At 38.4% G+C, this 13,092-nt stretch overlaps 1 protein-coding gene across 3 annotated transcripts in view; it reads right to left on the minus strand.

Annotated features, from left to right (window-relative positions):
* Positions 1-237: 237 nt before the first annotated feature.
* The window catches only part of HLTF (helicase like transcription factor), a 59,471-nt gene continuing 46,616 nt past the window's right edge, over positions 238-13,092 (minus strand). For all 3 annotated transcript variants that reach the window (XM_036242739.1, XM_036242740.1, XM_036242738.1), the window contains 5 exons: positions 10,790-10,915; positions 10,356-10,468; positions 9,841-10,021; positions 4,596-4,676; positions 238-2,218 (listed from right to left, as the gene is read on the minus strand). In XM_036242739.1, coding sequence (XP_036098632.1) covers positions 2,066-2,218; positions 4,596-4,676; positions 9,841-10,021; positions 10,356-10,468; positions 10,790-10,915 — 654 coding nt within the window. In that variant the 3' untranslated portion in view covers positions 238-2,065. The remainder of the gene's footprint in view (positions 2,219-4,595; positions 4,677-9,840; positions 10,022-10,355; positions 10,469-10,789; positions 10,916-13,092) is intronic.

The following is a 13,092-nucleotide window of genomic DNA, read 5'->3' on the forward strand; positions in this document are numbered from 1 at the left end:
GAAATGCAACGAGTTAAATTGAGCAAATAAAAAAGGTGGTAGGAATAGGAGTATTCTGTTACCAATAGTACTTTTTATGTACTGTCAGTAAAAATGAAGTATGTAATACAAACATCTTCACAGAAGTATAATATTTAAAGAAAACATTAAAATTACGGCACTGAGGGAGCTAATCAATTTTTGAAACTTTTATTGATTTTAAATTTAAACAAAATTCAGTTTGAACCACAGGTGGGAAACAAAGCCTTCAAGATATTTCTAAAGCTATTATCCTACATAATAATGAAATAGAATTAACAGCATAGCATAATGTGAACTTTTCAATCCGTGGTTGATGTATTTTCATAGGATGACTTAAACTTATTTTTTACTTAACACCACTTAACAGAACTATACAAAAACAAAGATTTTAAATGACCTGCCACATTTATGAAGTGTGCACAAATCAAGCGTGGACACGTCTGGTGAGGGAGCAGGCAGCCTGCCCCTCGCGCGCGAGAAGAGCCGGCCGTGTGTCATGCTGACTGCCGGACACTCACTCTCTCCGGAGCACGGGCACACAGAGAACCCACGTCCTGCATTTCGGGGGTCTGAGCAACCTGATGCTGTGTGTGGTGCTAGTCCTGCAAGGTCAAGAACTCCCCCACTGCCCCTGAGGCTAGTGGACCAGCCCTAAGCTCAGGTCCCACAGCTGTCCCTGTGGCTAGGTCTTCTGGCCCTTCCTCACCCGCCTCACCTGCTGCCCGAGAAAAGGAACTAGGGAAGCTCTTGCTCTCCAGCCCACTGTCTCCTTGGAGCAAGAGACGGGGCCCAGAAAGGAGGGCTTGGCTGCTAACGGTCAGCGCAGGCCTGGCGTGTGCGCAGAACACAGCACTGCGCGGGTCTCCTATCCTGGCCACGCCCCTCTAACTCGGCAGGTGAAACACCAGGTGTCCTCAGGTCTGGATCGTCCGACATAAAGCTTCTCCTGTTACAGTAATTAACCTCTTCTCTGGATTAAAAAGTAACAAAAAGATGATTAACTCTGTAGACAGATGAAGGATGAATTACTGAAGGTCCAAACACAAATTCTGATTCTAAACAGAAAATTTCCCATTCAGGATTAAGATGGCTTTAAGAGTCAAATAATTTTGGAGGTCATCCAGCCCAACTTCCATCCAGATATCACACCTCTCACATATAGTAGTCTTCTGAATTATAAAAATGTATAAAGTTATTAAAAAAAAAACCTACATAAATAAAAATTATCTATATATAGAAATATCTATTCAGCAATTCCATAATTTAAATATTCAAATCAAATTGGGTAGAACTGGTTCCCTTTCACCCCGCAGACCTTATTTACACACTGACCCATCAGTTACATTTAAACAATGAAGAGTACCACCTGATAAAATGAATAACACAGTGCTCTAAACAGTCCCTAATTTTTTCATGAACACAAAACTGCAGGTCACTTATATGAATTATATCTCAATGAATCTGTAAAAAAAAAAAAATTACAAGTAACTTACTAACCTGGACTTTGGTCTCTCATTTTTAGGTTTGGTTCTGGAATGCAAATATGGTTTTTGAAGTCTAATGAAGTCAATCTCTTCTATAGTCTGTGTACACATGAATCGCTTACAGGACTGTTGAATCTACTGCATCACAAATGGGAGCATTGGTGGAAAACCAAATGTGTCTAACATAGAAAATAACTATTTGGTCAAAAGTATAAAAGGTTTTTTTACCTTATCTGAAATATGAAAAGCCGAGTACTTGCAAGATATATGAAAATACTCAGCAGAGATATATGAAAAGTTGGATAACAAAGTAACTTTTTTCTCAAAAAAATTATTTTAGGCCACTGTATATAATGGAACTTATTGCTATTTGAAATATCATTAAAAATAGGTTCATATATAGAAGAGATTATGTATCACTAACACCGCTTCACTGATATAAAACGATATGCCTCTTTCAGAAGATATACTCACTAGACCGCATTTCTCAAACTGTATTTTCCTCATTTTCAAAACGTCTGTACATATCTGGTCAAACTGATCTCGCCCCGCCCCGCCAGTCACAGATCGATCAGAGTTCTGATCTCATTGATCTTGGCCTGCTTCACCCCCCCAGCGGGCGTGCTTCTGGTCCCGAAGGCTCCGGCCGCGAGCTCTCTCTTCGTGTTTTGTATCTTCAGCATATTTTCTTCAACAGAGTCCTTCACAATAAACTTTAAAAGAAAAAAAAAATTAAATTGGGTAAGTACTTTTTATGTCACAGTATTTAAAATCTTAAAAATAAATGAAAACTTGGGAAGATAAAAACGTGGTCTATGGTCTTAAATATTATGTAGCTTTCAAAAATGGCCAATATAATCTATTAGAAACTGTTTGTCCCCTTGCCCTGAACATACAGTGATAATATGAAAACACAACAGAGTAACCAGAGAGGAGATGCTGCTTTCCCTTACCACTCAGGATGGTTTCCTGACGTAAGGACTATGGCTGTGATGACAGAAGTTAAAAACCTATCACACAAATACATGTTACAGGCGGCTCTGTAATTGGAATACTAGCAAAATAAATTTATCATTATATTTTAAAAACAAATTGAGATTTCCCCAGAAATACGAGCCTTTATCTGGTGTAAATCATAACATGAAAAAATTAAAGTGATCATCTTAAAAGATGTTTAAGAAGTATTTAATAAAATTCAACAATTATTCCTAATAAAAAAAAATCATTATTAACCTAGAAATAAATAAGGCATCTACTAGAAACTTACTGAAAACAACATATTTAATATAAAACAATAAAATCATTCCCAACAAAGACAGGAACAAGTAAAAAATGGTTACTATCACTACTGCTATTCAACATTATCTAAGAGGTTCTGGTGCTGTAACAATTAGTTGTGCTATAACATGTTACTGAAATAAAAAGATCCAAATAAATGGAGATACTATCTCAATTCCTATATACAAACACTCTTTATTTATAAAAAAGACAGCTCTCAAATTAATCATAAATTCAATAAATCCCAAACAAGAATTCTTAAGAGATTTGGATCCAAAGTTCAATTCAAGAAAGATGAGTGCACTTGCCCTACTATATATCAAAACATACTTTATAAAACCATATAATTATAACAGTAATATTGTCCAAGGAATAGGAACAAAAGAGATCAATGGACCAGAGTTCCTAAGAGACCCATGTATTACGGGTTAGTTTACGATAAAACTGAAATTTCAAATCAAAAGAAAAAAAGGATGGACTTTTCAAAACAACTGATTATGAAGCAAATGGTCCTTAATTGGAAAAAATATATAATTAGAATCATATCATAAATCATAAACAAAAACAAAACATTTCAAAAATTCAGAAGTAAATATAAGAGATTCCGTTTTAAATGTTGAAATCATTCTGTTCTAAGCAAACCTTAAATACCGAAGATATAAAGAAAAAGGCTGACATGTTTTAAATCATAAAAATTTTAAAACTTTCTCATGAGAAAAAGCACATAAAGCTCAAAGACAGGCAAGGGCCTCACATAAACCATGTCCAATATACATAACAAAACATAAAATCAGAATGTATATAGGAATTCTTTATACCCTAAAATTGTATTTGTACTTTCTGAAACTAGGCAAAAGATATAAACAAGCAATTCACAGAAAAAATATCAACAGAGAACAGATATGTGAAATTATGTTCACAGTCTCAGGTAACTAACTGCACATTAGAAGGGAACTTTTTTGACCATCACATAAGAATAAATTTACATCATTCTCATGCATCATAAAGTCTATTTTGAAAACAACATGAAAGTTATCTAATAAAAAATTCAAAATCCAGAATTATGTTTTCTTAACCTATCCTGAAGAAATACCTGTATATATTGCACAAAGATGTATGTAATAGAATGTTCATTATGGCACTGTTTATATTAGCAAATAAATTATGCCAGGTAAATCAATTAAGATGTATCTATATGCAGGTATCAAAAAGAAGGAGTTTGTAGAGTAGTCAGAGACAGGAACCAGAGGGTGGTTGCTGGGGAGCAATAGGAAGAAATAGTGAGATGTTTAAGGAGGACAGAATTTCAGTGTGAATTGAAAAAGTTCTGGAGATGGTGGTGCAACAATAAGATGAATGTATTTATTACCACTGAAGTGCACATTTAAAAGTGTTTTTAAATATTTTAAATACTATGTTAAGTATATCTTACCACAATAGAAAAAAAAGAATAGGTATGAACTAAATGTACTTATATGGTAATCTCCAACATATACTGTTAAGGGGGAAGAAAACGTTGCAAAATAACAAAGTATAATCCCATTTATCTTAAAAGAAATTTTTAAATTTACTTTCTTGTTGAGAGTATTACAGGAGTCCCCCGACTCTCCCCTCTTGCCCCCCACCTGGCTCCCACCGCAGGGGTACACAGTAAGTACGAACACACGTAAACAGAAAAAGGGATCCGAATAGCGTGTGTTGAGCTACTGATGGTGATTTCCTCTGGAGAGGAGAGGCGACCTTCCTATCTGACCCTGTGACCTCATATCCCAACTCTGCAACCCAACTGTAGAGCAGTCGGCTCAGACTCACTTTGGTGATGACGACCTCTTGCTTCTGGCCGAGCCTATGGCACCTGTCGAAGCACTGGTCCTCGGCAGCGGGGTTCCAGGCCTGCCAAAGGGACGGAGCCGCGTTAGTCCCCGTCTCCGCCAGCTCGCACTTCCGTCTTCACTCACCTTTTCGTTTTTAAATCCTCACTCGAGGATGTTTGCGAGGATGTTTGCACTGACTTTCGAGGCGGGGCGGGGATGGGGAACATCCACAGGAGACAGACACTGACTGGCTGCACCCCATATGCACCCTGACCGGAGACCGAACTCACAACCAGGATGTGTGCCATGCCCGGGAATCGAACCTGCAGCCCCTCAGTGTACAGGACGATGCTCCCGCCAACTGAGCCACACCAGCCGGGGCCCATTCACCGTTCCTGACTGAAATTTGTCTGCCTGAATTTAGATACACAGAAGGCACACAATGTAAATGATTGCTGACTAATCACATAACTTTCAGGATTTTTTTCCATTTTCAAGTTGATCTATGCTTAACAGAGAAGAAAAAAGTTTACATAGCCTCTTAAGTAACTTAATGTTTTTTTTTATCCTCACCCAAGGACATTTTTGCATTTGTCTTCGGATAGAGCGGGAGGGAGGGAGGGAGGAAGAGAGAGAGAGAAACATCGATGTGAGAGAGACACATCGAGTGGCTGCCACCCACACTCCCCTAACCGGGGCCGGGGACAAACTGCAACCGAGGTACATGCCCTTAGCGGTTACCAAACCCCGGTCTCTCCGGTCCACAGGCCAACACTTTAACCGCTGAACCAAACCAGCCAGGGCAAGTAACTTAATTTATATCAGAAAAGACGTAATTGGGTCCATTTATGAAAAAGTGTCTTCTTCTTTTGCTGGTCTTTGGTTATTTTTCTTTCACTTTCCTCCACTCATTAAATAAAAGTATAAAAAATATTTCAGGAGTAATCAAAAGTCTGAAAAATTATTTAAGTCTTTGTCGATGCAATTTTCTGTATCTATATTTGAAATCACTTTGACTTTGAAAGTGAACTAAAAAAGTAACATTAGCTCTAACATAGGCACTATCACAGAAACTGTCTTATGGTGCAGAATTAAATAATGAATCAATGAAAAGGGAAGAATAACCAAACTGATAGAGAGTTCTGCAGTCTAGACAGGCAGGAGTCAAGTGGTGCTGAAACAATACCATGAACTGTCAGGGCAGGGATCCTTAGATTTTAAATCTAAACTATAGATGATTCTTGAAACTGAAAACAGATGTTTTGGGGGAAAAGAACATTTACTTATACAGCAAATACTACCTGAAAATGAAAACAATTACAATTCCCTATGTAGATAGTAAGTTTATAGAATAATTTATACTTATGGTTTTATTTTCTTCTTTTTAAAGGTCTCTTAAGATCAAGGAAAAAGATTTTACTACTAACCTGCCTTGGTTTGTTTTGGGTATAGAAGTTAGATTTAAGGACACACTCAGCTTATGCTTTTCTGAAACTGACAGATAATCATATTCTGTGAATACTTTTTTCCATTTCACACTGGACACATTTTGAAACCACTGTGCCAGAGCCCAGGTAAAACGTTCCTTTCCATTGCCTGTATCTCATCTAGAGGCTCTCTGGTGAGCTGACAGGAACACATCGAGCCTGACACTCAGGAAGCACATTTATCTCAGGATAGTACAGCTCTGAGAGCTCCGTTCTCACAAGTGGTGAAGACATTCCCTCTATCAAAGCTCAAAATGCACATCAAGACAACCGTAACTCTTTTACAACAAGATTAAAGACTTTCATGAGCAAATTTTTCTGATTGAATCTTATTTTGGGGAGACCTGGCTTTTACTTTAAAGTTAGAAACAACACTTGAAAGCTTGAAATGTTCACACAATTTACTATAAAACTGCTAAGCCCTGACCAGTATGGCTCAGTTGGCTGGAGTATCGTCCTGTATACCAAAGGTGGTGGGTTCGATTCCTAGTCAGGGGTGCATACAGGAGGCAACGATCAGTGTTTCTCTCTCACACTGACGTGTGCGCTCTCTTTCCTCCATCCTCTCTCTTTCTCAAATCAATCAAAAAAACTATATCCTTGGGTGAGGATTAAAAAACTGTTGGCCCTGGCTGGAGTGGCTCAGTGGTTAGGATGTTAGCACATACACCCAAGAGTCATGGGTTTCATTCCAGGTCAAGGGCACACACTTGGGTTGCAGGTTCAACCCCAGCCCCAACTGGGGTGCATGCGGGAGGCAACCGATCAATGTGTTTCACATCCTCACGTCGATGTTTCTCTCTCTCTCCCCCTCCCTCCTCCCTCTCTAAAAACAAAACTCAATGGAAAAAAATATCCTCGGGTGATGATTAACAACAACAAAAAAATTTTTTTAAATAAAAGTGTTAATACGCTCCCTATGTTCATAGCAGCACTGTTTACAATTGCTAAGATCTGGAAACAGCCCAAGTGCCCATCAGTAGATGAGGGGATGAAAAAGGACCTCTTACCCTTTGTGGCAGCATGGAGGGGGCTGGAGAGCACTATGCTAAGTGAAATAAGCCAGTGAGAGAAAGACAAGTATCACATGATCTCACTTATACGTGGAATCTAGTGAACAAAATAAACAGACGAACAAAATAGGTCCAGAGGCAGGGATGCAGGGAACAGCCTGACAGCTCTGAGAGAGAAGGGGAAGAGGGTGGGCAGAGAGTAACCAAAGAACTTCTATGCGTGTCTGCACAATCCAGGGACACACACAGTGTGGTGAGGCCTGAGGTGGGGCAGGAACTGAGGGGAAGGGAGCAACAGGTGAAAAGTGGGAGACATCTGTAATACTCTCAACAATAAAGATAAAATAAATATATTAATTAACTGCTAAAATATATATATATATTTTTTTATCCTCACCCGAGGACATTTTTCCATTTTTTGTTCAGATAGAGCGGGAGGGAGAGAGAGGAAGAGAGAGAGAGAGAAACATCGATGTGAAGGGACACATCGAGTGGCTGCCACCCGCACGACCAACCAGGGCCGGGGATAAACTGCAACCGAGGTACATGCCCTTAGCGGGAACCGAACCCGGGTCTCTCTGTACCGCAGGCCGACGCTCCAACCGCTGAGCCAAACCGGCCAGGGCGACTGCTAAAATATTTTTAAAACTATAATTGTTAAAGGGTTTAGTCTCATAAACTTTACAATACTAATTAAATTACTCTATTTGGTATTAATAGCCTCTTCTTTATCAAGTACTAAGATTATAACTAAAGAATAAAAAATTGGGAATTCATTCCAAATATCAGCCTCTCGAATTTTCATTGGGTTAATTAATATGTAACTTAATCTGTAGTTACAGTGAATATTTATATAACCGTAAAATAATAAAATTAGCAAAGACTTAAAACGTCATTCACAGAACGCAGGCGAGAGAATGCAACAGACCGCTGCCACCCATGGCGTCAACATGAACCCTGGGTGCCTGAAGATGGCTCTGGCTGCAATCTAACTGGGAAAGTCACCCTCAGCTGAGGGGGGAGGGGTACATGCATCAGCGAGAGCGCCTAACCAGAATTACTCAAATTTGCACCTTAGTAAAATTTCTTTGTTATATATTTTCTCAGTTTCAGGCAACAAATAAAACAACAAATCTCAGATCTGTGGATGCACAGAAACAAGCCAAATGTGAAGCTGAGTTTGTCTGGAGCGCGTCCAGCCCAAAGAGCCCTCTGTGCAATTAGAAAAAGGTGGGGGTGCAGCTCTAGGTCACACAGTTTGGTGGGTCAGGTTGAGTAGATTTTAGCTCCCACTCTGCTCCACAACCACAAGTGACTGCACTGTATTAGACACACAAGTTTCCCTCACACGTTCCATTAATGGTGTTGTTCCTAACAGTGAGGCTGCACCATTTGCACGAGAACAACCAAGGGTCTCTATAAAAATGCAGCTTCCTGGGTCTCATTCAATAGCTTCTAGATCTCTGATGACAGAGGTCAGAAAGTACATCCTGCCTCTTTTACACTACTTGAAGTTTGAGACCATCAGCACCATGATGGTAGCTACTTCGTCTTATCTCATTTATAGCCCGATTCCCAGTGCCTGTTAGAGTCCTGACACAAAGCAGGATCTCATTATATGTCGGATGAATGAATAAAACCACTAATTTTTTTTAATGTTTTTTTTTTTTTAATCCTCACCCGAGGACTTATTTTTTTTTTGCATTTATCTTCAGAAAGAGTGGGAGGGAGAGGGGGAGGACGAGAGAGAGAGAAACATCGATGTGAGAGAGACACATCAACTGGTTGCCACCCACACAACCCCAACCAGGAACCAGGGACAAACTGCAACCGACGTACGTGCCCTTAGCAGGAACTGAACACGGGACTCTGGTCCACAGGCTGCGGCTCTAACTGCCAAGGCTTTAATATGTTTTATTAATTTTTTCAGTGAGGAAGGGAGAGAGAGACAGAAACATCAATGTGAGAGAAACATTGATCAGCTGCCTCCCGCATGTCCCCCACTGGGGATCGAGCCCACAACCCAGGCATGTGCCCCAACTAGGAATCAAACCAGGACCAGTCCATGGGATGACGCCCAATCCACTGAGCTGCACTGGCCAGGCGAAACCACTACTCTTAAAACAGTAGTTAACAGAGACGTATTCTGTGTACGGAAGAGAAGCAGAAAAGCACACAGTGCTTAAGGACACGGACTCTGACACTGGGCTGCATATTACTAGCTGTCTTACGTGAGGCAAGTTATTTTGCTTCTCTCTGCTTCAATTTCCTCAACTGAAAAACAGGGATAACAACAAGCTCTACCTCTTAGGGATGTTGTGAGAATTTCACCTGATATATGTAAAACACTTAAGGGAGAGCCCTTGATATACATTTAATAAGTTGTTATTTATTCCTAAAGTTTGCCTAAGGCATTTTCAAAATCAACTATAACTATAAAGGTATTTACCAAATAGTTTTTGTTCTTTCTTTTTTAAAAAATGTTTAAAATGTTTTTATTGATTTTTTTTAGAGACAGAGAAAGGGAGAGAGAGAAACATCAGTGGGAGACAAACACTGAGTGGCTGTTTCCTGCATACCCCCTGGGGATCGAGCCTGCAACCAAGGCCTGTGCCCTGAGGGGGAATCAAACTGGGACCTCTCAGTCCATGGGATGATGCTCAATCCACTGAGCCACAATGGCTGGGCTCTTTATTTTTTTAATAGAAGTAATAACATACCGAAAGTCTACAGAATTACTTACAGGATCCATTAAAAACACTCGAGAAGCTGCAGAAAGATTCAAACCAACTCCACCTGCTTTTAAGGACAGAAGCATTATAGTTGGAGATCCTGCTTCAGTGTTTTGAAAACACTGAATTGACTCAACTCTTTTCTTTTGGGCCATTGAACCATCCAAACGAGTAAACACAAATCCAGAGGCTCTAATAATGGAGAGGACAAAAGAGACAAGTAATATTTCCAGTACTATAAACACTACAATGTCTTTACTCAACTAATTCTCTCACTCATTTACTTTGACAAATATTTACTAACCATCTAATTCAGTGTCAGACTCTGCAGTCAATTTTTTTCAATAAATTCAGACTTAATCTTTAAAATTCTATGCTCCCAGGAAATATTTCTTATTGTGACACTGAATGTTATTTTAGGTAGATAAAATAAATAAAAGTGATAAAACATACGTATTTTCTGTTATCCAAATCAAAACACATATAAAAATCCTTTACTGAAAGTGAGAAACACTGTGCAACTTACCTGAGTGGTGTTTCTATTAAAGACAGAAACGTTGTAAACTGAGAAACAACTAAACTCTTTATGTTGGGGTTCTTCTTTCTTAAGTCAATCAATGCATGCATTAGGGCATTGATCTGGGGAAAAAAATTAGGACACCCATTAGATTCCATTTTGAATTGCCAAAATGCATCCAAAATTTTTTATTATGAAGAGAAAGGTACTACCGTGTTATTTCCCTAAAGTACGAAAGTAGACTACCAATTTTTAAAATTAAGACTGAAAGAATACTATCATAATCTGAAACCTCTTTCCTCTGAAAGTCACCAACAGAAATAAAAAAGCCAATAATCACCAATGAAGTATAACAATCAAATGACAGAATTAAAAGCATAATTATTATTTTTATACATGGTATTCCTTTACAGAAACATAAAACAAAAACTCGAACACTGCACCTTCGAGCTGGACGTCCACTCCATGTTGGACTTTCTCTCAGGGTCACATGCCAGTTCTTCTGGAGGACATTCTAATAAATTGTCTCCGTGTATATCATTTCTGCATAAAGGGCATTTAGCATGTGGCTACATAAGAACAAAGTATGAGAAACAATTATCAGAAGAATAGAAATATAAATTTACCTAACATTTTTAGAAAACATTATCAATTCTATATCTCTAATAGCCAGGATTTCATTAAGCCTTCTATTAGATTCATCCATTTGACACAAACCCATCCTGCTAAACTCCAAGCAGATGTGAACGTTCTAATGTGATGAGTGGGGGTGGGTAATAAAAAGAACAGGTGATCTAGTGATCTTCACTAGCATCAAAGACTTGAAACAATAAATTCTACACTATCTGCAGATAAGTAAAGAAACCATGAGTAACCATTTCTTGAAACTAACTACAATATAACAAACCAGCTGGAACAATTTAGAAGAAAAAAGAAATTCCTTAATGGCTTGTAAAGCCAGTTGAGATCTGTCATTCAAAGCAGTATCTGTTGTTGTCTACTTTTACCAAGGCATGCTAATAAAATACGATTATCTCTTCAATAACTACAGACCAAATAACATTATAAGAAAGATTCTGAAACTAAAACAATGTTGGAATTCAGTATAGTGGGGTTACCTTTAAGGAGGAGGGAGAGGCTAAATGATTGGGAGGGAATAAAAGGAGACATAGGTAGTAGTTATTGGATGTGTTTACTTCATAATTCACTGAGCTATACAATTGAGACTTGCACATTTTTTTTTCTATATGTACATTACACATCAAAAATGTCTTTACTTATTAGGGGATAACATCCAAAATTTATAAACAACTTATAAAACTCAATACCAAAAAAACAAGCAATATAATTAAAGAATGGGAAAAAGACCTAAACAAATACTTTTCAAAAGAGGACATACAGATGGCCAACAGACAATATGAAAAGATGCTCAACATCATCAATCATCAGAGAAATGCAAATTAAACCACAATGAGATATTGCTTCACACCTGTCAGAATGGCTATCATCAGAAAATCAACAAACAACAAGTGTTGCCGAGGGTGTGGAGAAAAGGAAACCCTGGTGCACCGCTGCTGGGAATGCAGACTGGGCAACCACTGTGGAGAGCAGTATGGAGTTACCTCAAAAAATTAAAAATGGAGCTGCCTTGTGACCCAGCAATTCCTCTTCTGGAAATTTATCCAAAGAAACCTGAAACACTACTTTGAAAGAGTATATGTACCCCTATGTTCATTGCAGCATCATTTATAATAGCCAAGATTTGGAAGCAGTTCAAGTGCCCATCAGTACATGGGTGGATAAAAAAGCTATGGTACATTTACACAGTGGAATACTACACAGCTATAAAAGAAGAAGATTTTACCCTTTGTGACAGCAAGGATGGACCTGGAGAACATTATGCTAAGTGAAATAAGCCAGAGAAAGACAAGTACCATATGATTTCACTCATATGTGGAATTTAATGAACAAACCTAGCAGAATAGAGACAGACTCATAGATAGCACGCAGAAAACTCTGGTAGTGGTGTTGGGTGTGCTGAGGAATTGAACAAAAAAGAAAAAAAGAGAGAGAACCATGGACAACAGTGTGGTGATGGCAGGGGGGTAAAGGAGGAATGGGTGGAGGTAGAAGAGGGCATAGAGGGTAAAAATGATGGGAATATAAAGTTTTTAAAGTATTTTTAAAAATTCTACCTCAGTTGAAAAACTGCTTAAAGGATTATATCACTTCAGAAAGTTCTACCATACATAACCCTCTAGATCTCATTAATACCATTGACAATAGCCAAATGCAGCAACTGAGCCCCTGAAATGTGGCCAAGGCAAATGTAGATGTGCTATAAGTGTATACAATATCGCTGAAACTTGAACTTTAATTTTATTAATACAATTTTAAGTTAAGAAAATAATACAAAGTACCTCATTAGTAATTTTTATATTTTAGATGTAATGGATAAATAAAAAGAATTAACTTCATCTGTTTCTACTAAAAAAAAATAAAATTACCTTTGCATCTCATAGTATTTATTTATTGGACAGCAATGATGTAAACAATCAGAACTAGGATACTGACTGCGAAACATGCCACTGAAAATATGTCTTTTTAGGTTAAAAGGGTTTAATGACAATACGGATATCACCTATTGAAACAATGACATAATGAACCATGGAGGGTGCATTAGTAAGTTCAAACACACAACTCTTACAGTCTGTGAGACTCGAGTCCCACACACTCAGAGCGGGGG

Source organism: Molossus molossus, unplaced genomic scaffold, assembly GCF_014108415.1.
Source record: "Molossus molossus isolate mMolMol1 unplaced genomic scaffold, mMolMol1.p scaffold_m16_p_5, whole genome shotgun sequence".
NCBI lineage: Eukaryota > Metazoa > Chordata > Mammalia > Chiroptera > Molossidae > Molossus > Molossus molossus.